The sequence below is a fragment of the Osmerus eperlanus genome, chromosome 3 (assembly GCF_963692335.1).
Source record: "Osmerus eperlanus chromosome 3, fOsmEpe2.1, whole genome shotgun sequence".
NCBI lineage: Eukaryota > Metazoa > Chordata > Actinopteri > Osmeriformes > Osmeridae > Osmerus > Osmerus eperlanus.
The window spans coordinates 1720468-1745988 of NC_085020.1; the positions used below are offsets into that span (position 1 = coordinate 1720468).

Consider the following 25521-nt stretch of genomic DNA (forward strand, 5'->3'; position numbering starts at 1 on the left):
AAGAGGGAGGCGGCAATTTCCCAAGTGCATCCAATTAAATTAACTCTGGGACGGGCCCTTTGTTTTATTACAGGACGAGCACCGACTGGCTTTGTATAACAGGGAACAGGGAGTCTCTAACTTGTTTGATTACCTACTTTAGCTTTGTCAGCAAAGTCATATAAAGGTAAGACTTATGAAAGTGAACACGGCTCACACGAACGGCAGCTTGCAAGAAGAGAGTGGGAGAGCGATGGATCCCCTGGTAGCAGCTATCGACCAAGGCACCAGCTCGACTAGGTTCCTGGTGAGTTGTCAACTGCGGAAGATGCATGCAAACTCCTTTGCTCCTTTTTACGAACTATGGCGAAACTTTTTTATATCAAAGCAAAACAAAAGCGTACAAGCATGAAGAATGTTCACATAGTCTTCTGGGTAACGTTTTCCCATTCTGTCAAAGCTACTTGAAATGTATTTAAGAGGAAGTGTTCAATCTTTCAAAGGTTTTGCCACCAAAAGTAAACGAGACTTTCATATGTATGACAACGCAGCTGTCTTGATATTCGATATATAGGTGATATATTCGAAAAACATAGATTAACTTCAGAGATTTGGGTTTTAAGTCACTCTTGAAGTTGGGATGGGCTGTTGTCCTTGTTGTGGATATTGCATTGTATTTGCTATTTGATACCCTGCCCGCATCCTTTTTCTTTGCTGTTTCCAGAAGTGGCTTTTTGAAGTTATTTGAAAGATCTCTTGTTACTCAACTAGGTCAGCAGCCCTGGTCGACAGGCTCGTCAGCGGTTGTAATGAACTACAGACTCAACAAGAATTGTTAATGTTTTACTTGAGATGGTTGGTTGTTATTGGAACCCATTGCACCCATTGCTTATCTTTATTATTGAATCGCACAACCACATGTCGTTGTTGAAGACTTCGTTTAACACCCACAAGAACACAAGGAAACAGAATTACCTATTACAAGGGATAAGCCCTTCATATTCCTGAAGTGGCTATTCTACAGTGTTTAAACCAACTTTGTCCCTCTATCAGTGGCGGTTCTACATTGAATTACACCCAGGGCGAGACGCCCTTCGCGCCCCCCCCCCCCCCCCCATTGAAATCAAAAGGCTGTTATGGTAAGACCATTATGTTCTATACAGCTAAAACAGCCTGGGGTCAAATTGACACCAAACATAATAGGAGGGTTACATAAACATGCCCTTACACGCTAAATGTCTTATTACATGCTATATTAATATAACTTTTAGGGAGAAACACTTTTACTTATGACGTTAAACTATACTTATACCAGAGATCTTAAAAATGCCGCCCCGGGCGGCTGCCCGGTCCGCCCATGCCTAACACCGCCCCTGCCCTCTATGTTGTACACCAGTAGACTATAAAGGTATCCTGAAGTATCACAGAAAGGCTAGATAACTTTGTCTAAAACTCCTGAGCTGATGAGTAAAACACCTAACTGAAGAGGGACTGCTGCAAGCCCAGTAATGCCTTCCTCCTCCTCATCCGCCCCCTCATCCTACTCCTCCTCCTCTTCCCCCTCCTCCTTATCCTCCTCCTCCTCTTCCTCCTCCTCTTCCCCCCCTTCTCCCCCCCTCCTCCTCCTCCTCCTCCTCCACCTCCCCACTCCTCAAGATAATGGGAAAAATGATTTAGTCTACAACAGTTCTCTTGTCTGCCCTGTGCTCGCTCGCCCACTCTCTTGCTGTGTCCCTCTCTCTTTCTAACTCTCTCTCTTTGTCTACCCCCTCTCTCTCTCCAGGTGTTCAACGCTAAAACAGCAGAGGTCGTCAGTCAACACCAGGTTGAAATCAAGCAGAGTTTTCAAAAAGAAGGGTGAGTTCATCTGACCTCACCAATATCATATATATATCCAATAAATATCCAATACCAATATCTAACCAATATCGTTATACTTATGATCTTTAGTGTCTGTCTAGACTCCTAGTCCATCTCTAACATCCTAGTCCATCTCTTACATCCTAGTCCATCTCTAACATCCTAGTCCATCTCTAGTGATCCTGAACCACTGTATGTTCCCAGAGCAGGGCAGAGGGGATACTGGTCTTCCTTGGTTACACTGTAACAAAGCATTGTTAGATTTATTTAATCTCAAAGTCAAAGTGAACTTTATTGTCAATCAGACCATGCAACAAGTAGTTACACAGACGATCGAAATTGGGTTCCCCATCTCGAATTACTCAGAAACAAACTCAAAGTCCAACGTCCTGTCAACCATGGCCGTGGTGTTTTATACCAAGTGGGCACTACCAATAAAATAAAGGAAGAGGCTCAGTTGTGCTAGGGGATACTCAAGCCAACTCAAATGACTTATTATTGCCATGACCTTGTAGAAAGGTAGTCACTGGAGTTTCCTGTAGCAGATTAGACTACAGAATAAGACACGCCCACACAAAGGGTCTGGAAGACCGTTCAGTCAGAGCTAACTCTGATGTAGGGGGGTGAACTGTGACATATGTGACATTCTCTTTACCCGCCATGATCTTTCAACCAACTGTCCCTGTCCATTAAGAGTGTAGTGAGGATTTAATCCTATTGGCTAGCCTCACCAAGACAAGCAAATGTACGTTAAGTCAAATGAGATGTGTATAGCCCTTTTTACAAGCAATGTCGCATAGGGTGTCGCAAATAACCCCAGATCAACACCTGTAACCAACGGAAACCCTACACACCTGTTACATTCCTGTTTTACGTTTGTCTGTGCGTGCGTGTGTAGATGGGTGGAGGAAGATCCCATGGAGATCCTTCAGTCCGTGTACGAGTGCATGGAGAGGACCTGTGACAAGATGAGTCCTCTCCACATCTCCAACATCAAGGGTAACTTGACACCCCGCTGCCCTCCACTACGTCCCACAGAGGTTCAAAACCCCCCAGGAAGAGCCCTGCCAGCTGCTTCAAGGTTTTGTTTTGTTTTTTGTTTCTTCAGCTGTCGGAGTGACCAATCAGAGAGAGACTACAGTCGTGTGGGACAAGGACACCGGAAAACCTTTATACAATGCTATTGGTGGGTACGCAATACGTCACTGCTCATTGGTCGATATCTGAATATACAGGTTTAAACACATTATGAGAAGACAGCGCAAAAGTTTGACGTAGTCTCTGACGTGTCATGACTCACTGTAACTCCCCTAAGTTGTCTCATCGAGGAAACGACAGCCCACATTGTGAAATTGTGCACTCTGGCGTTAGCGTAGCTGTTACATCAGTCCCCAACTGTCCATTGTTGTGAGTGAGAAGCTGTGAATGCTGCTTTGTGGCTGATTAATCCTCAAGAATGTGCTTGTCTGTAGCAGTTTGCAATCTCCTTGTGGACGTGCTGATTGACTGGAGCTCAGTGAGTGTCTGAGTGAGTCAGCTTGTTGTCTTTGTTCTGCAGTCTGGCTGGACCTGCGGACACAGTCCACGGTGGAAAGACTGATCAACAAGACCCCCGGCCAGAACAAGAACTACCTGAAGGTGAAGCCTGCTGATATGGAGGATCCCCCTCTCCCTCTCTCCCCCTCTCCCCCTCTCCCCCTCTCCCTCTCTCCCTCTCTCCCTCTCTCCCCCTCTCCCTCTCTCCCCCTCTCCCTCTCTCCCCCTCTCCCTCTCTCCCTCTCTCCCTCTCTCCCCCTCTCCCTCTCTCCCTCTCTCCCCTCTCCCTCTCTCCCTCTCTCCCTCTCTCCCCCTCTCCCCCTCTCCCCCTCTCCCTCTCTCCCTATCTCCCTCTCTCCCCCTCTCCCTCTCTCCCCCTCTCCCTCTCTCCCCCTCTCCCTCTCTCCCTCTCTCCCCCTCTCCCTCTCTCCCTCTCTCCCCCTCTCCCTCTCTCCCTCTCTCCCCCTCTCCCTCTCTCCCTCTCTCCCTCTCTCCCCCTCTCCCCCTCTCCCTCTCTCCCTCTCTCCCCCTCTCCCTCTCTCACTGCCCTCAGCAGGGGAAGGACCCAACACTAATTACTGCAATTTAGCATTCACACAGGCCACAACCATACTTAAAAACGCAATGTGTATATTCCGTTTCATTGTATGAACTTCAATATTATATATCTAGTGTGTCTATACAGACGTGTGTTGGTAGTCAGTGTTTTGTGTACCTTTTACTGTGTAAATTAGAATGCTGAATTCTTCCTTCTCCGTCTCTCCATCTCCCCTCCATCTCTCCGTTCAGCATAAAACAGGCCTGCCCATCAGTACGTACTTCAGTGCGTTCAAGCTGCGCTGGCTCATGGACAACGTGGAGGAGGTGCGGGAGGCGGTCCAGTCACACCGGGCCATGTTCGGTACTGTGGACGCCTGGCTCATCTGGGTAGGGCAGACATACACAAACATCACACACACACAGACAACACACACAGATAACACACACAAGACCGCTTGAAAGTGAGGACATCCTTCTGTGTGTCAGTGCCTGACGGGGGGGAAGGATGGAGGGGTTCACTGCACAGACGTGTCCAACGCCAGCCGCACCATGCTGTTCAACATCCACACTCTGGACTGGGACCCGGAGCTCTGCAGGTGGAAGAACACACACACTTGAATGTGCACCTATATTTTAGGGACAGGCCACAATAAATTATCTTTGTTGTTGTTCTTATAGGTATTTTGATGTCCCAATGGAAATATTACCCAAAGTAAGAAGCTCTTCAGAAGTATATGGATCACTGGTGAGTTTACACATCTTATGCTGTGTGTGTGTGTGTGTGTGTGTGTGTGTGTGGGGGGGGGGGGGGTAGAATGGGTGGTTGTGTCTGTCAGAATTATTGCTGGCATTTACTTACCAATAAATGCAACCATACATGTTGGCTAATTAGACTAAATTACTTAGTGTGTAGTCAGAATTACTTCTGACTTAAGATAAGATTTATGTTTATACGTGTAATTCAAGATTAGGTCATGTTTAGTAGGTAAGGATTGGGTTAAGCAATCTCCGAGTGCTACAAAGCGTAATACAAGTTAAGAAGAATCAAAGTTTAATAATTAAAATTAAAAAGATCAAGGCCAATAAATAATTAAAAGCAAAACCTATAAAACACATTTAATGAAAAGCTAAGGTAAGGATTGTGAGGCTTCAGATAGGCAGTACAGGGTCACAGGGTTTTTAATGTTATTTCCAAGGTAACACAGTCCAAACAGACCACTGTGTCATACAAATCTAATTCTGGATATCAAGATGACACACATGTAAGTTTGAATGATACAAATCTGGTTGATTGAGAATGATGCTTTGAAGCTGTGGAGAGATATTCTGCTGTTGTGTAGAAAAGACTAATCTGAATACTGTGGAAAGACATTAGTTCAAGGGCAGGAGAGTTGAATAAGGAACATACTCCAGTGCCAGTATTAGTGGGACGTTGTCCTCTATAAATACTTCTGTTCTGTTCATTCGTCTCTGTTGAAATGAAGCCAGGTTTTAGAGGAGACAGATGGAGACTTTCTATATTAGACATCCAGTAAAACTGTGACATCCAGTAAAACACACACACATCCTAGACTTGTACACCACTATTCTTAGACTTGTACACCACTATTCAATATTTATGATCCCTATATGTTGAATGTATGCACCTTCAAAGTAAATTCCTTGTCTGTGCAAACTTTCATGGCGAATAAACCCCTTTCTGATTCTGATCCACACAGACCGATGCAGATTCAAACTATGTGAAAGGCCATACTCACTAATCTGAGAGGTCATCTTTTGTCACAGAAGTAGTTCAACTCAGAGGGTTACGTGTGTTGGTTTTCCTCTGTTGTTTTGTGAGCGTCTGTCCTGCGACACCAATTACACAACCTGCACTTTGCCCCGGTGTTCAGAGGTCAGCGGTGAGCTGCCTGTCCCCCACTTCACCTGCAGGGATCGAACATCACTTTCCTCTAAAGGCCAGGTCACACTGCCCAAACAGACAAACTGACATGGGTGAAACTGTGACAGTTACCATGGCCGCGGGAACTAGGGGTGCTGAGGGTGCTGCAGCACTCCCTGCTGACAGCACCAGAATTTAAAATTATATGAGTTGAAAATTCACCACTGCGGCACCACCCCGCAACATTATGGCCCCCCAGCACAAATGTTTCACCAAACATTCTAAGAAGCCACCAGTGGAATGTGTGTTGGACGATGTTGGGCCGGTGTGAACCGGCCTCAACAAGAGGCACAATGTGTCCTCGTCAGGCTCAAGACAAACACAAAGAAGCCACTGTAACAGTCCCAAAATGATGGTTGACATGAAACACCAAGAGCCGTAAATTACTGCAAGTGCCCTATCACCACCTAGCTCACCCAGGGACATCAGTGTTCTCTGGAAAAACCTCCCCCTGCTTACCAGATAGTAGCTATCCCTTCCCCCTCTGCTCTGTGTATGTGTGTGTGTTGTGTGTGTGTGTGTGTAGGGGGGAGGGGGCGTAACACTAGCCCCTTGGCTCTCCTGTCTTTTTTCACCAAGCCACGGCACACCAGCTCAACTGTCTGACCTCTGACAGAGCTGAGGTCGGCTATGTTGGTGTCTCAGTTTACATTTAGTCATTTAGCATACGCTCTTATCCAAAGCAACTTACAGTAAGTGTAGGGACATTCCCCCGAGGCAAGTAGGGTGAAGTGCCTTGCCCAAGGATACAATGTCATTTGCACAGTCGGGAATCGAACCGGCAACTGTCTGATTGCTAGCCCGATTCCCTAACCGCTCAGCCACCTGACTCCCTGAGAGTTTACCTCTCAGGAAGCCCCTCCCTCTCTGTCAGGTGTTGCACCTGTCCTCTCTGGATTCACACACATTTGATGTTGCCTCTCCTCCCCTTTCTCCTAGAAATCCGGTTCTCTCGCAGGAGTGCCAATTTCAGGGGTAAGAAGCATATTTATTTTTGTGTCATATTTTACCTTTTACTTCACATGAGTAGAACTTAGCTTGTCATGAAACTGTTCTGCGACAGCATTGACTGTGGAGGTTCAGTAAAAGCACTGAAGCACAAGGATAAGTACTTTTAGAGGGGTTAGTGGTAGAGCATTTGTCTTCAGGTCACAGGTTCTAATCCCCGATCCTTTGATTAAAAGCTCCTGCTGAATGAGTACATGACGTTAGTGTAATATAACTTTTCCACCAGTCATCAGCTGACATGACTGTGTGGAGAGGACTGTGACATGACTGTGTGGAGAGGACTGTGACATGACTGTGTGGAGAGGACTGTGACATGACTGTGTGGAGAGGACTGTGACATGACTGTGTGGAGAGGACTGTGACATGACTGTGTGGAGAGGACTGTGACATGACTGTGTGTGGAGGTGTGTGGAGAGGACTGTGGTTAGAGGACTGATGGGATGTGGTTGTGTGTTGTGTGGTTAGAGGACTGATGGGACGTGGTTGTGTCTCCCAGTGTCTAGGAGACCAGTCGGCCGCCCTAGTGGGACAGATGTGCTTCCAGGATGGACAGGCCAAAAACACGTACGATCTCTCACCTACAACACCTGTCTTACCTCCACCTGTCTGACCTCCAGCTGTCTCACCTCCACCTCTCTGACCTGTCTCACCTCCACCTGTCTCACCTCCAACTGTCTCACCTACAACATCTGTCTCACCTCCACCTGTCTCACCTCCACCTGTCTGACCTGTCTCACCTCCACCTGTCTCACCTCCAGCTGTCTCACCTACAACATCTGTCTCACCTCCACCTGTCTCACCTCCAGCTGTCTCACCTACAACATCTGTCTCACCTCCACCTGTCTCACCTGGTGAACCATTCACATACCAACTCCTGCTGTTATTTATCACCGATTTTCCAAAATCAGGATCTGTGTTTTGGCTCCCGTTAACCAGCTGTGTGTACTGATGTGGTTTAGTGATGAGGAAGTGTTGCTATAAGCAAGTGAGGAGCATGTCAATGTTACAGTAATTTCTTGGTGTTTATAGGCAAGACTTTGAACCCTACCGAGGGAGGGGTTGATGTGGCCTGGAGGTTAATGGCTTCTTTAGAAAGGGGCTTTGGTCAAAGTCCAGGGTTTCCCGTAGAAAATCTGTTAAGGTGGTAGGGTAGGGTTTGCCGTCAGACAGGGGGGGGGGTCTAGTTTGTGCGATAGACTAATGCGTTCTGCAGAGAAGGGAGACTGGCGTTGGTCACGGTTTGGAATGGAAAAGAGAAAACAGGACAACGGCGGATATTGCAAAAAGAAATTGACGACGTAGTTCAGGCGGCAGGTGCGTGTTGCTTAGGCAGCTGCCTTAACTGCAAAGTGCTGCGGGACACCCTGAAGTCAAAGGGAACTTTATTGTCAATCATACCAGCAACAAGTAGTTACATAGACGGTCGAAATTGTGTTTCTCCATACTCCAAATGTGCAATGTTTAGTTGATGTCTCCCTCTCTCTCTCTGGATGTCTCCCTCTCTCTCTCTGGGTGTCTCCCTCTCTCTCTCTGGATGTCTCCCTCTCTCTCTCTGGATGTCTCCCTCTCCCTCTCTGGATGTCTCCCTCTCTCTCTCTGGATGTCTCCCTCTCCCTCTCTGGATGTCTCCCTCTCTCTCTCTGGATGTCTCCCTCTCTCTCTCTGGATGTCTCCCTCTCTCTCTCTGGGTGTCTCCCTCTCTCTCTGGGTGTCTCCCTCTCTCTCTCTGGGTGTCTCCCTCTCTCTCTCTGGATGTCTCCCTCTCTCTCTCTGGGTGTCTCCCTCTCTCTCTGGGTGTCTCCCTCTCTCTCTCTGGGTGTCTCCCTCTCTCTCTCTGGGTGTCTCCCTCTCTCTCTGGGTGTCTCCCTCTCTCTCTCTGGGTGTCTCCCTCTCTCTCTCTGGATGTCTCCCTCTCTCTCTCTGGGTGTCTCCCTCTCTCTCTGGGTGTCTCCCTCTCTCTCTCTGGGTGTCTCCCTCTCTCTCTCTGGATGTCTCCCTCTCCCTCTCTGGATGTCTCCCTCTCTCTCTCTGGATGTCTCCCTCTCCCTCTCTGGATGTCTCCCTCTCTCTCTCTGGATGTCTCCCTCTCTCTCTCTGGATGTCTCCCTCTCTCTCTCTGGGTGTCTCCCTCTCTCTCTGGGTGTCTCCCTCTCTCTCTCTGGGTGTCTCCCTCTCTCTCTCTGGATGTCTCCCTCTCTCTCTCTGGGTGTCTCCCTCTCTCTCTGGGTGTCTCCCTCTCTCTCTCTGGGTGTCTCCCTCTCTCTCTCTGGATGTCTCCCTCTCTCTCTGGGTGTCTCCCTCTCTGTCCCTCACACAGTCTTTGTGTAGGACTGGAGGCACTGGTTTTCAGACAATAAGCCTTCCATCTCATAAACAGTCTGAAGTATCTGACTAGATCGTGTCTGATTGTGTCACTGCTTTGTGCTTTACTCTCAAGGTATGGAACTGGTTGCTTCCTGTTAAGAAACACAGGGCTCAAGGTAAGATCACATTACACTCAATAAACACATCCAGTCTCTCTAAATATTTTGTCTATGGTTTTTTCACTTCTTGTCCTCCTCCTCCCTCACTTCCTGTCCCCCCCCCTCAGCCAGTGATGTCCGACTACGGGCTTCTTACCACGGTGGCCTACCAGCTGGGGAAAGACGCTCCTGCCTGCTACGCTCTGGAGGTGAGCGGGACTGGGCTGGTCTGGTGTGTGACTGGTCTGCTGTGTGACTGGTTCTGGTGTGTGACTGGTGCTGTGTGACTGGTGCTGTGTGACTGGTTCTGGTGTGTGACTGGTTCTGGTGTGTGACTGGTCTGCTGTGTGACTGGTTCTGGTGTGTGACTGGTTCTGGTGTGTGACTGGTCTGGTGTGTGACTGGTTCTGCTGTGTGACTGGTGCTGTGTGACTGGTTCTGGTGTGTGACTGGTTCTGGTGTGTGACTGGTCTGGTGTGTGACTGGTTCTGCTGTGTGACTGGTTCTGGTGTGTGACTGGTTCTGGTGTGTGACTGGTCTGCTGTGTTCCCACAGGGCTCCGTGGCTATAGCAGGGGCAGTGGTGAGGTGGCTGAAGGATAACATGGGGATAGTCCAGTCCACCTCTGAGATAGGTGAGGACCCAGTCACAACCTCAACCTTCACAGTACACATGCACAGCACACTACTGTCACCTCGAGACTATTCATAAAATACATTTTAGTTCCTTGTGTTGTTTCACTCCCTCCCCCTCTCTCTCCCTCTTTCACTCCCTTTCTCCTTCTCTCTCCTTCGTTCTTCCTTTCTCTCCCTCTTTCGCTCCATTTCTCCTCTCTCTCTCTCCCCCTCCAGAGAAGCTGGCGGCAGCTGTTGGCACGTCGTACGGGTGTTACTTTGTTCCTGCCTTCTCTGGTCTGTACGCCCCCTACTGGGAACCCAGCGCACGAGGGTGAGGTCACGTCCCAACACACCATCCTGACCTTACCACTGGACTGTGTTAGAACACACTACACTATCTTGTACTATACTGACCTTACCACTGGACTGGATCACAACACACTACACTATGCTCATTAACTATACTGGATTGTAAAAAACTATACCATATTATACTGTACTATACTATGACACACAGGTTGGTTTCATATCAATGTGTGTGTGTGTTCTACAGGATCATCTGTGGACTAACTCAGTTCACGAACAAGAACCACCTGGCCTTCGCTGCCCTGGAGGCAGTCTGTTTCCAGGCCAGAGAGGTACACTGGCGGTGTTTATGTCCATATGTGTCTGTACATGTTCAAGTGTGTGTGTGTCCAGATCCTGGAGGCTATGAACAAGAATAGCAGGATTGTGTTTAACTGCTGTGTGTGTGTCCAGATCCTGGATGCCATGAACAAAGACACAGGGCTGCCCCTGGCTCGGCTGCAGGTGGATGGGGGGATGACCTCCAACAGGCTGCTGATGCAGCTGCAGGCCGACATCCTCGGCATCCCCGTGGGTGAGGATCCCCGGGACGCTTGCATGCCTTGCACGCTCACCCTCGCACGCTCACCCTCGCACGCTCAGCCTCGCACGCTCACCCTCGCACGCTCACCCTCGCACGCTCACCCTCGCACGCTCAGCTTCGCACGCTCACCCTCGCACGCTCATCCTTGCACGCACACCCTCGCATGCTCAGCCTCGCATGCTCACCCTCGCACGCTCACCCTCGCACGCTCACCCTCGCACGCTCACCCTCGCACGCTCAGCGTGCGAGGCGCTCACATTATGGTGAGTTCACATTATGGATGTTTTAGTGAACTCAAACACACACTCACTGTCAAGGACGCGTTCAGGGACATGTGTTCAGACACACAGTGTTGACATTAACAGGGGGACTTCTAACAGCAACTGGTTCTTCGTGTACCCAACCACTCCAGAACTTACAGTCCAGCACAACACACACAGGTCATGGTGTGTGTGTGTAACATGGCATCTGTGTCTCCAGACAGGCCAACCATGTCAGAGACGACGGCTCTGGGGGTAGCCATGGCGGCGGGGGCGGCGGTGGGGGTGTGGAGCCTGACCCCTGGTGACCTCCCAACCTGCATCCCCGAAACCTTCCATCCCCAGATCAAAACAGACGGTAGGAGACAGTCTCTTCCTCCTCTCTCTCTCCCTCCTCTCTCTCTCCCTCCCTCTTCTCTATCTCCTCTCTCTCCCTCCTCTCTCTCTTTATCTCCTCTCCCTCCTCTCTCTCTCTATCTCCTCTCTCTCTCCCTCCTCTCTCCCTCCTCTCTCTCTTTATCTCCTCTCCCTCCTCTCTCTCTCTATCTCCTCTCTCTCTCCCTCCTCCTCTCCCTCCTCTCTCCCTCCTCTCTCCCTTTTCTCTCCCTCCTCTCTCTCTCTATCTCCTCTCCCTCCTCTCTCCCTCCTCTCTCCCTTCCGTTCCCTCCCTCCTTCTTTCCTTTCCTTCTTTCCTTCCCTCCTTCCCTCCCTCCCTCACCCTCCTCATGCCCTCTTGACCCCACTGAGACAACAGCTGCATGGTTGAAGAGTTGATGTTTTGAGTCTGGTATTGGGACAGTAACAGTTTTTAAATTGTCCAGCATTGATTGAGAAAAGTGTAGCAGGACAGTGCCACCTAGTGGATAAATTTACATCATGTCATCCCAGTGTCACTTTTATTTTGTTCACAGAGAGTGAGTTTCGGTTTGCGCGTTGGAAGAAGGCTGTCCAGAAAGCCATGGACTGGGAGACCATAGAGCCGATCTCCTATAATAACGGTGAGCGCTGTGGATGATTTAAAGCCTTCCGGCAGCTCTGGCACGAGAGACATGTTACCTGAGAACTATCAGACTGGCTCTCTGCTTAAGAAGTCGAGGCTAATTTTCACTCAAACACTCAGTGAATTAAACACTTATCGATCAGCATTTGTATGTTTTCTAAGACTAAAGTGTATCGAGACAAGACCAAGACCAGCTAATTTTAGTTAAAAGTTTCCAATTACAAATTGATAAATTATCGGTTGCATTTGAAGCGGGAAGTTTTACATCCAATTACAGTAATTATGTAAATAAAATAAATGTGGGCATGCACAGACAATTTAGTGATATCCCCGCAGTTGTGATTTTGACCGTTCTTAAAATAAAATCCTGAGTCTGAGTAAAAATGCGGTCAATTCCGAGACCAAGACCTTCAAAAAGTGGACCAGACTGTCTCAGGTACAACAACACTGTCTGACCCACATGCCTTTCTTGATGTCGGTCTGGCTGCAGTGGTGAGCAAGAAGATGAACGGATCGCCCTGGGGCATCCCCCCTCCCAGCCCGCTGCCCAGCAGAGCTGACCCCTGAGGTCTGGCTCTTCCATGTAGGTGTGTGTGTGTGTGTGTGCACATGCGTGCATGTGTAAACACGGCTACCCTCTTCAGCAAGAACTACGTTCTGGTTAACTGCCTACTGCTAACGTGCCGTGTATGCGCTTTCTTCTCTTCTGTAACATCTTTGGTGTGAATTAGTGTGAGTTAGAGAACGATCATGCTTAACATAGGTGTTGTTTGCCGGACACTTACTGTAACTGTATGTCTGTTGGTTTGCACAGGTCTTGTGATGACTTCGTACGTGATTTTTCATGCGACTTTATCTCACGCCCTTCTCCCCCTCTAAACTCTCAGGTCACAATCAGTAGGATTTGAACCAGGACACATCGCCACTGCCAAGGAACTAAATGGGGGAATTCACAGGCTGAGAGAATGGCTCCTGGCAGCTGAGCGTCAACAATCAGCAGCGGTCCACAACAGCCTCTGTACTTTGGAGCTAGAAAGCTGACCAATGACTGATCTGTATTTGAATATGAAAGATCTGAAATATTTGTATGTCGAATTTCATCAAACTGAAATATTTTGTTGTTGAATATATGATATCTGAATTATTTGTATTATATTTGTATTGAATTTAATAAAACTGAATTATTTTCATCCGGAAATACACATTTATTGTTTTCAACAGATTGTTGAAATTCAGATCGGTGCGTGTCCATTACAGTCAGGGTTCTAAATTAACTTTTTTGATCACCAGCCAATTTGATCATCACAATCAGAATTTCCACTAGACAATTTTTTTCCGGTGAAAATAAGAACAATTATGAGTTTCACTGAATGCATTTGATCATTTTATTAACATTGTTGGCATGAAAAACACAGAAAATGAAGTAAAATGAAGCACAGACGTATGATGCAAGGGTATGTGAAATCACCAACACGTGACTAAGTAAGGACACGATTTATTGTAAATGGCTAAAACGTCCATTCGCGTCATGATGAGATTGACTCCTGCCCATGCATTTACAGTAACGTTTTGTCCTAAACAGGCATTAATTAAACTGACCTAATATACTCTTTATTAAGAACAGTGTATTTACATTACACTAGACTGTGTCAGTAAGCAACATAAGTTTTCTTATTCGTAGACTACATGCGGCAATCCTTACAAAACATGACAACATTTTCATTGTCAAACACAAGCCATTCCCGACCCGTCAGCCATTCGGCATTACATTTTCTTTTGTTCGTTATCTTCCGTATTTCATTTTGTTGCTCAGACAGTTGGGAAACTGGGTGAGGTCACAAGGGGTTACCAAAGCTGGACTCGTACCCCATCAACCCCCCCCCACTCTCTCTGTCTCCCTGTCTTCCCTCACTTTGTCTGGTGTTACCTGTTCTTTCTCCACTGTTCTAAACCCACGAGCACAGTTTGTTCTGCTGGTGGTTATCGTCATCAATCAAGTTTAGTATCCCACCACACCGAATACTTAGAACCCAATCCCTAGAAACCCCAGCCATAGATAGATCTGGACTGCTCTGTTTCCAGACATAGATAGATCAGGACTGCTCTGTTTCCAGATCAGGACTGCTCTGTTTCCAGACATAGATAGATCTGGACTGCTCTGTTTCCAGACATAGATCGATCTGGACTGCTCTGTTTCCAGACATAGATCGATCTGGACTGCTCTGTTTCCAGACATAGATCGATCTGGACTTCTCTGTTTCCCTGTGTGCAAGACTGACGTTAGTCACCAGCACTGTCTCGTGCCAGCACCAGCACTGTGTGTGTTTGTGCTTTTGTGTGTGTGTACGTGTGTGCTTGTGTGTGTGCTTGTGAGTCAATCAATCAAAATGTATTTGTATAGCCCTTTTTACAAGCAATGTCACAGATGGCTTGTGTGTGTGCACACCATGTTGTTTAGCTGTCAGGGAATCCCTCAACTCTCTGTGTACTCGGTTTACAAACAGCTGAGGAAGAGAGTTCTGAGAAGGACGCCAGGGCGGTATTCCAGAAAGCGGGTTCAACAAACGGCATTGGGTGAACCTAACCCTGAACTCTGAGTTGATTTACCCTCAAATGGGAAACTCTTGACTTTTCGGTTCCAGAAAAGCTGATTTGAATTAGTTAAATCAACTCGGAGTACGTCCACTCTGAGTTAAGCACGAGAACTGAGAACTATTAAAAGCCAACATCAATGGAACTCTGATACTAGGCTCCACCATGGCACCGGCAACAAAAAAAACTTTGTCCTACTTCACCACACTTCAGATAGAAGTGTTAATACGTGTTCATGGTGAATCTGAGCACATATTCCGGAAAAAAGCAATACGGCTGTAGCAGCGTATGGCGTGGGAGACAATTGCTGGCCGAGTCAATGCACACATTTGAATGCAGTAGCCAGTCCATACATTGAACCCCACTGTCTGTTAATATTACAGGTGAAAAAGTGGTTGACTTAAAATAGCATGTTAAATGCTATATTAAATATAAATTTTTAATATTAAATATATAAATATTAAACACTTTTTAATGGATTGATTAACAAGTTAATTTAACTATGACATCGTTAACTGTGAAATATCAGCTCGTGCCACAAATCCAACAAACAGTGCTACTACCACCAGTATTGCAGTAATTGTTTTTTCCGTCCCTTTTAACATTTTGCTTTTTACAAATGCACTCCCTCCTCTCTCTTCCAGCCAGGCTGTTGTACATGGTAGCATTTTAATACATTTCACTGTGGATTAACCCTTGTGCTGCCTTTGGGTCACATGACCCAAAGGTTCATAATGAACCATCGTTGTGTTTACCCAATTTTACCCAATACAAAAACAAATGTGGGGGGTCTGCGACAGCCCAACAGTTAAAAGAAAATGCTTCACTTTGTTTTTGTATGCGGTAAAGTTGTCGCTTGCTTGAAAGAACACACTTGCAGTTCTTGTAAGAACCATGTGTTTTCTCTGTTTTAAACAATGACAATATCACAAAACACAAGCAGTCCTAAGATGTTGTTGATGCAACAGGGTCATCTTTCCTTCCCCCTTTACAATAACTAACCATCTGACAGTCTGACATTCTGTAGGCATACCAACACTTAAGGTGTTTAATTGTTTTATTAACCAGAAGAGTATAAGCAGAGAAATCAACATAACTTCCATATATCAAAGTTTTTATCCATAAAATACACATCTGCTGTAAAGAACACCGGAATGCGAGGACTAAGGTCAGGAACAGCCATCACAAGAGACCTGTTTGATCAAGTCACAGGAGACAAATGAAGCCTCTTACATTGAGAAGTGGTCTGAACACAGTGGGAGGGAAATATCATGAAGCTCTACTGAGGCTAGCAGGCTACGCTCTCCTCGCCAGCCCAGGAGGAGGTTGTGTCCTGGGCTTCTGCTCCTGGGCTCAGCGGGAGAACTGCCTCCCGTCCCTCTTGCCCTTGTTGACGTGCTTGAAGATCTTGGATTTGTGGACGTTCTTGGAGCCCTTCTGGTACCCGAAGCCACCGCCTCCTCCTCTCTTCTGCATCTTCACTCCTCTGGTGCTGCAATGGACGTCTGGAGGAACGCTGGTCAAGGTGTTAACACATAACAACCACTACAGAAACACCTGGGGGTGTCCATGACAACCACTACTGAAACACCTGGGGGTGTCCATGACAACCACTACTGAAACACCTGGGGGTGTCCATGACAACCACTACGGAAACACCTGCAGCATCTAAGCTACAGCACTACAAATGTTCAGTCATTGGTCAACAAATTAACTAGTTAAAACGACAGATGGAAGGATACTGAGGTCGACGTAGGGCGGCACTTTGAATCCGAACGACACCGCCACCATGGGGAGATTGAGGGTGTTGACGCTGTAGATCTGCTTGAGAGAGTGAGAGTCGTACGCCCTCACGTACGACTTGTAGGCCTCCTGGGCTGACTTGTGAAGGTAGTAGTTCTTCTCTATCAGCTTCTCCATCTGCCCAGGAGAGAGGAGCAGGGTCACACGGTCAGGGGAGGAGGAGGAGGAGGGGGGAGGGTGGGGGACACGAAGGACTTCTCACCTGAGACTGGATATCAGAGATCTTGGTCCAGGAGAACTCAAACTCGCTCAGAGGGACCTGAGGGGAAGAGGAGAACCATGTGACGACCACACGAGGGTACTGGAAATGACACGTGGCCGTATTCAGACACAGGAGCACTAAGCCTGCCACTAGGCCTGGACACGGCGGATGGCGCAGAGGAGAGAAGGGGGGGAGAAAGACAGGAAGGGAGGAGAGAGAGAAGGAGGGAGGATGAGAGGGAAGGTGGAGGGTACCTTGGCCTGTTTGAGATAGCGTAGGAAGCCCAGCTCCTGGGGTCTGAGGATGAGGAGGGCGTGGCCTCGGCCGTCAATCCCTCGAGCCGTCCTGCCCACCCTGTGGATGTACTCCTGCAATACCACATAATACACAATACTACTGTAGTACTACTGCAGTCATCACCCTGCAACACCACAGAATACACAATACTACTGTAGTACTACTGCAGTCATCACCCTGCGGATGTACTCCTGCAGGCCTAACAGGGGCTTAACCAGCAATACTACACTACTCTGCAGACTCTGGGTAAAGCACTACCGTCTGGGTGTGTATATATTTTGCATGTATCAAGACAAAACCACATCTCTGATGCTCTCCAATGTTACTTCTGCCGGTTGATGTCCCGGTGTGAGTGGAGCGCGTACCTTGGGGTCATCTGGGGGGTCGTACTGGACGATCCAGTCCACCTCTGGGATGTCCAGGCCCCTGGCCGCCACGTCGGTACACAGCAGGATCCCCGAGTCGGCGTTGCAGAACTGGAAGAAGGTAGTGGTTCTCTTGGTCTGTTTCTGCTTGCCCTGAGAGGACCACAGCAGAGTCACTCCACTGACAGGGCCATGTCTGCACCTCACACCAGCCACACCAGGCCTCACACACACACCAGCCACACCAGGCCTCACACACACACCAGCCACACCCAGGCCTCACACACACACCAGCCACACCCAGGTCTCACACACACACACCAGCCACACCAGGCCTCACACACACACACCAGCCACACCCAGGCCTCACACACACACCAGCCACACCCAGGCCTCACACACACACCAGCCACACCCAGGCCTCACACACACACCAGCCACACCCAGGCCTCACACACACACCAGCCACACCAGGCCTCACACACACACCAGCCACACCCAGGCCTCACACACACACCAGCCACACCCAGGCCTCACACACACACCAGCCACACCAGGCCTCACACACACACCAGCCACACCCAGGCCTCACACACACACCAGCCACACCAGGCCTCACACACACACACCAGCCACACCCAGGCCTCACACACACACCAGCCACACCCAGGTCTCACACACACACACCAGCCACACCAGGCCTCACACACACACCAGCCACACCCAGGCCTCACACACACACCAGCCACACCCAGGCCTCACACACACACCAGCCACACCAGGCCTCACACACACACCAGCCACACCCAGGCCTCACACACACACACACCAGCCACACCAGGCCTCACACACACACCAGCCACACCAGGCCTCACACACACACCAGCCACACCAGGCCTCACACACACACCAGCCACACCAGGCCTCACACACACACACCAGCCACACCCAGGTCTCACACACACACACCAGCCACACCCAGGCCTCACACACACACACCAGCCACACCCAGGCCTCACACACACACCAGCCACACCCAGGTCTCACACACACACACACCAGCCACACCCAGGCCTCACACACACACCAGCCACACCCAGGCCTCACACACACACCAGCCACACCCAGGTCTCACACACACACACACCAGCCACACCCAGGTCTCACACACACACACACCAGCCACACCCAGGCCTCACACACACACACACCAGCCACACCAGGCCTCACACACACACACACACACACCAGCCACACCCAGGCCTCACACACACACACCAGCCACACCCAGGCCTCACACACACACACCAGACACAGCCAGGCCTCACACACACCAGCCACACCCAGGCCTCACACACACACCAGCCACACCCAGGCCTCACACACACACACCAGCCACACCCAGGCCTCACACACACACACCAGACACAGCCAGGCCTCACACACACACACACCAGCCACACCAGGCCTCACACACACACCAGCCACACCCAGGCCTCACACACACACACCAGCCACACCCAGGCCTCACACACACACACCAGCCACACCCAGGCCTCACACTCTGGTCAGGTTGCTTCTCAGTTTTAGTGTGTCCAGTGGGTATGTGCTTTAGCTCATATCAGTAAGACAAGAGGTATTACAAGGTGAATAGGCACAGATAGGTAAACACAGACTCTGGACGTTGGGTGTCTCTCTTACGTGGATGGCCATGACGGGCAGGTCGATGTAGTTGAGCAGCTCGTAGTGGAACTTGACAGACATGCAGGAGGAGAAGAACACCATGAGCTTCTTCTTCCGGTTCTTCTTCAGGAACGTGAAGAGCAGCAGGAAGCGCTTCTCAGAGGGACAGACCACGTAGCCCTGGGCAACGCCACACACACACAGACAAATAAGGGATTAGATCTAGAAGTACATTCGATAACGCCTAACATTGATATCTAATGTGAATCGAGGCCAAGTTTCACTAGTGTGACTCCCAACTTTCACAAGTTTTGATCAATTCTCTCTTCTGTCTATTGTTCCCTCTTCTCTTCCTCCTCCGTGTACCTGCTCCAGACCGTCCACCGTCGCGTTGTCCTTGTTGTCGTCCACGCCCACATACAGAGGCTCCTTCTTCAGGGAGATTCGGGCCAGGTCCTCCACCTTGCGTGTCTGGGTGGCTGAGAACAGCATGGTCTGTCTCCGCTCTGAGGGACAAGAGCAGAAACATAATAAACAAACTTTCTATTAAATTGCTCCGGTCATTTCTTAGTTTGACAGCGAGGTTCATGTGCAGGCCAGAGGGGTTCATGTGCAGGCCAGAGGGGTTCATGTGCAGGCCAGAGGGGTTCATGTGCAGGCCAGAGGGGTTCATGTGCAGGCCAGAGGGGTTCATGTGCAGGCCAGAGGAACGTACTGGGCAGCAGCTTGATGATCTGCTTCAGTTCCTCCTCAAAGCCCACCTCCAGGATCCGGTCCGCCTCGTCGATGATCAGACACTGCAGGTTCTTGAACATGAAGCCAGGGGTGTTCTGCAGACAAAGACCTCGTTAGATATCTAGGTATTTCCATGTTTTCAACTTTTATCGAATGTCTTCATAAACTACAGCGTTCCCTCTGTAAATCAGCCTATGATCAACCTGCAGGTGGTCTAGCAGGCGTCCGGGCGTGGCCACCACGATGTTGACGCCGTTGGCCAGCCGCTGGGCCTCTGCAGAGCGGTTGCTGCCGCCCATGATGAGGCCGAAGGTGTGGACGTGGTGTGCCATCAGCTCCTTCATCACGCCGTACGTCTGCATGGCCAGCTCACGCGTGGGAGACAGGATCACCACGCCGGTGCCTGACGGAGGGAAGAGGAGAGGCCCGGTTTCCAATTTAGCGTCTAGTTCCGTTTGGCATATTGATCGGATAGGGAAACCACTAATGCTAGTGAGATAACTCAAATCAAACATATTTAAGAACACTTTAATTCTTACCATTTCTGGGCATGAACTTGAGTTTGTTGATGAGTTCGATGGAGGGGATGAGGAAGGCCAGAGTTTTACCGCTGCCTGTTTTAGCTGCTGCAAGAACATCCCTACAAGACAGAGACTGAGTGAGTTTGGCTGTTTTATTCTAAAACACATCATTACACTTTGACAGCTCATACACAGAGAGTATGCCATATTCAGATCGTATATGTGGGAGAGATGTGCTGGGATAAGCTCACCTTCCCTCTAACAGAGGACGAATACTTTTGTGTTGGATCTCAGTCATGTGCTCAAAGCCCATCTCCTTGACAGCCTTCAGTGTGCTGTCGCTCACCAGCGCCTCGAGAGAGGCGAACGATGTGTCCTCGAAGGCTCCTGAGCCACAACATAAACATCATATAACTCACGGATCACAGGAAATGCAGTCGTGTCAACAACAATAAGAAAAACTGAGCATATATCCAAAACCTCATCAATCTGAAAATTGCACTCTATGCATGACCATTATGACATGACCATGCCTGTGTACATATTTCAATGTGCAGAGTCTTGCAAAAGACCCGAGTGATTCTGTAGACACAAACCTGTCAATCCAGTGGGAAGTTCAGGGCCATCTTCCTCCTCCTCATCTTCACCCCCCTCTTTCTCCCCATCACTTTCTTCCTCATCCATCTCATCATCATCTTCCTCCTCCTCCTCTCCATCCTCTGCACTTGCTGGTTTGTTTGTGGTCTGTTTGTTGTCCTCTGTCATCTTCATCCCTTCCTCCTCCTCTTCCTCCACATCAACATCATTCTTCTTCACCTTTTTCACTCCTGAAGTCATATAGTTACATGTACAGCTGTATGGTCCAGTAAGGGTGCTTATAACGTATCCATTATATGAAGAATTATTAATGCATTGAAAAACAGATGTATTCCCTCCCAAGGACAAACTGAAAAGGAATGTTCCCTTTTACCTGGACATTCAGCAGCATTGGTAAGCTTCCTTTTCTTTTTCGTAGGCTTGTCATCTGCTGTTTTCTCCGTCTCTGTCACGTTTTTCTGTTTCGTCTGCTTCTTCGTGGGTTTGGCTTTAACCGGCTTCAAAGATGACGTCGCGTCGTGACTCTCTCCGCAGCCGTCCTCTGGCAGTCCGTTTGCATCTTCTGAGAACACACGAGCACAAATGAGGGTTCAAAATCCAGTTTAAAAATGTATAATCCTTTTATTATTTACATAATGTAAGACACTAATGTTTGTTATCGAGTGTAACACGAGGGAGAGGGGATGAACAACCACCGCATGAAAACAACTTCCGCTAGACCGAAATAATACAATTTCCCGAGAAAGGGGGGTGAAAATATGTTATTTCATCGCCAACTGGGATATTTATTTCAGGAGCGTTATTCCAAACAAGTAACAAACTAGCATAGCCTGTAAACTACCACTGCAAAGGAAGAGCTATAGTTTCCCAATACTTGCTACAGTACGTTTATTAAGCAAACATGTAAGTTGAATACTAGGCCTATATACTATTGTATGATATATACATTTAAAAGCTGCTCATACGAACGTCGTCTGAAGAAAATGAACGGCAAGCTGTTTGCTAACTCTAGCTAATATTATGAGTTATTACGAAGTAGATAGCCATGCTTCATACTAGCTAGCTAGCTATTTAGGTAGCCTAACGCTAGCTAAACAAAAACGTAAATGTAAACTGTTGACATATTGACATCACATCCCCTATATCATTAAGTGGCTAGTTACCATTCTCTTCATTTTGTTTCTGTTTTATAAGCAATTTGCGCTCTTTATTTTTATCGTTTCTTTTCTGAATTTTCTTCCGAAGAAGCTTCATCTGCAGGTCTGCCATTATTCCATCTGAGCACGCACGCACACGTGTGTTTACAGGACCCCTCTTTGGCATCAATTGTACTGCCTGACGGAAAATCCGCGGCCTCACATAGTCGTCATACGTAATGCCAGACTGCAAATAGTCTGTATTTAACTAGTTATACTAGTTATACATCTCAAGAGAAAACCCTAGCAGGCATAATGTATCATTTTGCAGACCTGGTCGGCTGTGCTCTTTTTCGGTCCTAGCTTCAGACCTGACCCACGGACCGGTAAGTAACTTGTACAGCTGAGCTAATTACCGCTGGGCGGGATTGCTTGAGCTAACCAGGGCGAAAATATAGGGTGTTGATATCACACAGCCTGGACACATAGCTAGCTAAGCCAAAGGCAAGCACATCCAGCTTGCACAAAACGTTAAATTATTTACGGTTTGACGACCACAAGAGGGCAGAAGATTGTAACGTAAACCGGTAAGACTGTTGAATTTTAAATGAGCAGAAAATGTGTGTAGCTTGATAAATGAAGGCAGGAGTATTTGAGAAAGGAAGGAAGGGTGGAAGCTTGACAAAGAAGAGGGAGGGAGGGTCTCCCTCTGTCCAAGGCCCAGGGTTATTTCAATACACGTACATGAGCTCAACCTTAAGCCATAGGCTACTTATTGCCACCTGTATCAGATTTCTTCAAACTCGTATTATCCCTCAACACATTTTTAATGAAAAAGTTGTAGCAATATTGCACAGGTGATAAAGAAGCAACAACGTTTATTTGATCTCTTTTAATATTCTGTTTTTTTTTTCGTTTTAGTGGTTTAGTGATGACTGGAACAGTGAGTACTTTTATTATATGTGTATTTAAAGTATGCCTTGTCTTACTGCAAGCAAAATCTACCTACAAATAAATTAACCTGAACCATGAAAGCATCTCAAATATTATGTTGAGTAACATCAATATCATTGTAAAATCATCAAATCCCAGAAATTCTGTAGGAACTTTCGCCTCTCTGCTATGTCTGCCGCTAGACAAATAAAACCAGACACCTCCTGAATACAACAGCCAAACGTCTGTGAGGAAGAGATGAGCGATGTGTATTTATTCCTCCTTGCTCTTGAGCAGAATTCCCATCATGCAGCTGTGCAAATCCACCTCCCCAAGATGCAAACTTCAATAGAATCCATAATAACTGGCAGCAGCCTTTATATGGAACCACCCCACCGGGGACCCCAGGATGGCGCCCACTGTTCAAACGTGAGAGAATGAGAGAGAGTATGTGTTGGTTTGCATATGTTTGTCTGTGTGTTTATAGTCTTTGTGTTTGCATGTATTTGTGTGTGGTATAGGGATCCTATTGTTAGGTTTTATTTCAGCTACAATTGCAACATCTCGGATGTGCATATATGTGTATGTTAGTAATTAGTGCTTTTATAAGTCGACTTAAAGCCTACTTTGGATTGAACGCTTGTGTTCTTTTCTGTTCAGTATGGTTACATGGTTTCTCTATACTTGTCAAGCTGTCCAAGCTGTTGACTTATCAAACATTACAATAACGAGATAACATATACATTTTTGTATACTTTATGAATACATCTAAATTAATCCCTTACATCATTCTAATGAAAATTAAAATACATTAATCACAAACATCCCTCTTTTTAGAAAAAAGCAAATCCTTTTTTTCTTCTGCAGTGGTTCAAACTAAACTCATCTTTTCCATTATTTGAGTGCATGATTAGGCTTTCATAGACCAACAGCCACGGAGTAATGTAGCCTGCCGCAGAGCAGAAGCTAATGAAACTCTTAAAATGCACACATGCTCACAAAAACGAAACATTTCAGCTACATCCATTTATTAACCTGGGCCATCATACGGTAGGTATAATGGCCCAGGTTAATCAGCACAAGGAGGGGGAGGAGGAGACAAAATAGAACTTCATCATGTTGAGATGCTCTATATTGACCTTGTGTTACGAAATAATGGAAAGTTACACTTCCCGGAGCTAGTTATGGAGCCACGCCATTTTTCTGAGTGTAGCCCTGCAACATTTGCAGTTTTAGAAAGGCATTTGCTCGGGAATGGTTTCAGTAGATAATAAATTGTTGTACGCCAACTCTTTGATGCCTTGTGGCGCTGCCGTGTCTAATTAGACTTCCTCTCGTAACTAAAACGTAGCCAAGCGTTCCGTTACCTCGCCTACTGTCGTTAACGCTTCACTCTACTGCGCCTGCGTTAGTTATGTAGGAAGAAAGTCCTGAAAAGCCGGTCCATTACCGGTTATTTCAACTGAAGACCCTCATTAGCATCTTGAATTTTTTTATCAGATCCATCCCCTTTATCTTACGATAGTGTCTGTTACGCTGTAAGCTCGCATTGTACATGCCACTATTGGACTTAGTGTGCTAACGCAGAGATGTCGTTTCGATCCCCCGACTGTGCAATTAGAGTTTGCCATTGTTGAATATGTAATTCACGCTCTCTCACTGCGCCACTTCACAGCCGCCACAAACAATTTGTTTTCCTCCCTTTGTCGCTCACTCTGAGCGGATTGGGAATCTTTCGCTGCAGGTTGAGCGAAGCATAGCTCATGAGTAATTCATCAGCTCAAACATAATATGCGCATATTCTCCTCGTTGAGCGACCGAGAGTGGAGTGAAATATGAACCCCATGGGTTTCTTTTGGAGCATTGGGATTGTGAAAAAGTCGCTTGCAGGGTGCCTGCATATCTATCCACCCACATACGGTAAATAACTCGGCAAAGAAGTGGTGGTACTGGTTCCAAAAGCCCCTGGTGAGAGCTGAAGATGTGTTAAATCGCTTACTCCAAATGTCAACCTATATGGACCTCCATTACTCTGCATGGAAGATGCACTAGGGGAAAGTTTGTGTGGTAACATTCTATAATTGTTTGCCTTTTATTTTGGTTTTATTTAGTTGTTCGATCAGCAGAATAATTTTTCTGACAAGGAGTGTTGAGTTTTCATGGAGAAATGTGACGGCATTGGCTGTGCTTCTCTGCTGCAGGCTATTTCTAACAAGGTGTCTCTGTGGATTGGTCAAATGCGAGCTGGAGTTTGTTTACTTAGAAGTTCCCATTGGCTACTGTATTCCTGCCAAAATTGTTTTCCACCCCATTTCCTGTGCAACTGATGTGGTTTCTCTTTGGTCTGAAGATTTGCTCTTACTGTTGGTCACTCACAGCCACTGCACCTCAACTCATCTCTAAATACAGTATACATTGTATTGTGTGTATATATTTTACTATATATTAGATTGAAATGGAATAAAGTTTGATGTTGGTGAGACAATTATCGAGGAAGGAGTTGATTAACCCTCATCAGAAAGAGTAGTGTGTAAGCTTTAGGGTTTTGTTTTTTAACAATTTTC

General features: G+C 47.5%; 2 protein-coding genes across 5 annotated transcripts; one reads left to right on the top strand and one right to left on the bottom strand.

The window, feature by feature from the left end:
• Window positions 1-70: 70 nt before the first annotated feature.
• On the top strand, window positions 71-13291 carry LOC134017081 (glycerol kinase-like). Of its 4 annotated transcripts, none has more exons than XM_062456379.1 (20): window positions 71-286; window positions 1763-1836; window positions 2738-2838; window positions 2948-3025; window positions 3398-3477; window positions 4165-4302; window positions 4402-4511; window positions 4594-4660; window positions 6797-6832; window positions 7362-7429; window positions 9303-9345; window positions 9456-9536; window positions 9883-9961; window positions 10179-10275; window positions 10498-10582; window positions 10704-10824; window positions 11314-11451; window positions 12005-12091; window positions 12584-12680; window positions 12981-13291. In XM_062456379.1, exons 1-19 carry the CDS (start codon window positions 176-178, stop codon window positions 12658-12660), a joined length of 1671 nt encoding a protein of 556 aa, XP_062312363.1. In that variant the 5' UTR covers window positions 71-175; the 3' UTR covers window positions 12661-12680; window positions 12981-13291. The 4 variants fall into 4 exon arrangements, with proteins under 4 accessions (XP_062312363.1, XP_062312365.1, XP_062312366.1 ...); XM_062456381.1 differs by having other exon boundaries at window positions 12584-12676; XM_062456382.1 differs by having other exon boundaries at window positions 12584-12661.
• Window positions 13292-15135: 1844 nt separating this feature from the next.
• ddx18 (DEAD (Asp-Glu-Ala-Asp) box polypeptide 18) lies at window positions 15136-22206 on the bottom strand. The gene is made up of 14 exons (XM_062456384.1): window positions 22052-22206; window positions 21262-21450; window positions 20888-21118; window positions 20543-20678; window positions 20310-20410; window positions 19974-20173; window positions 19751-19865; window positions 19402-19541; window positions 19054-19215; window positions 17353-17505; window positions 16945-17058; window positions 16691-16747; window positions 16428-16605; window positions 15136-16190 (listed from the first exon to the last, which is right to left on the bottom strand). Exons 1-14 carry the CDS (start codon window positions 22155-22157, stop codon window positions 16039-16041), a joined length of 2034 nt encoding a protein of 677 aa, XP_062312368.1. The 5' UTR covers window positions 22158-22206; the 3' UTR covers window positions 15136-16038.
• Window positions 22207-25521: the final 3315 nt, after the last annotated feature.

What these genes read in the sequence shown, in the direction of transcription:
- LOC134017081 (XM_062456379.1), top strand. Translation starts at nt 176, where the DNA reads ATGAAAGTGAACACGGCTCACACGAACGGCAGCTTGCAAGAAGAGAGT. An exon ending in TGGGAACCCAGCGCACGAGG is followed by an intron (nt 10,276 to 10,497) that starts GTGAGGTCACGT and finishes TGTGTTCTACAG; the next exon opens with GATCATCTGTGGACTAACTC. An exon ending in TCTGTTTCCAGGCCAGAGAG is followed by an intron (nt 10,583 to 10,703) that starts GTACACTGGCGG and finishes GTGTGTGTCCAG; the next exon opens with ATCCTGGATGCCATGAACAA.
- ddx18 (XM_062456384.1), bottom strand. Translation starts at nt 22,157, where the DNA reads ATGGCAGACCTGCAGATGAAGCTTCTTCGGAAGAAAATTCAGAAAAGA. An exon ending in GAAACAAAATGAAGAGAATG is followed by an intron (nt 21,451 to 22,051) that starts GTAACTAGCCAC and finishes GTGTGTTCTCAG; the next exon opens with AAGATGCAAACGGACTGCCA. An exon ending in GCCTGCTAGACCACCTGCAG is followed by an intron (nt 19,866 to 19,973) that starts GTTGATCATAGG and finishes CTTTGTCTGCAG; the next exon opens with AACACCCCTGGCTTCATGTT.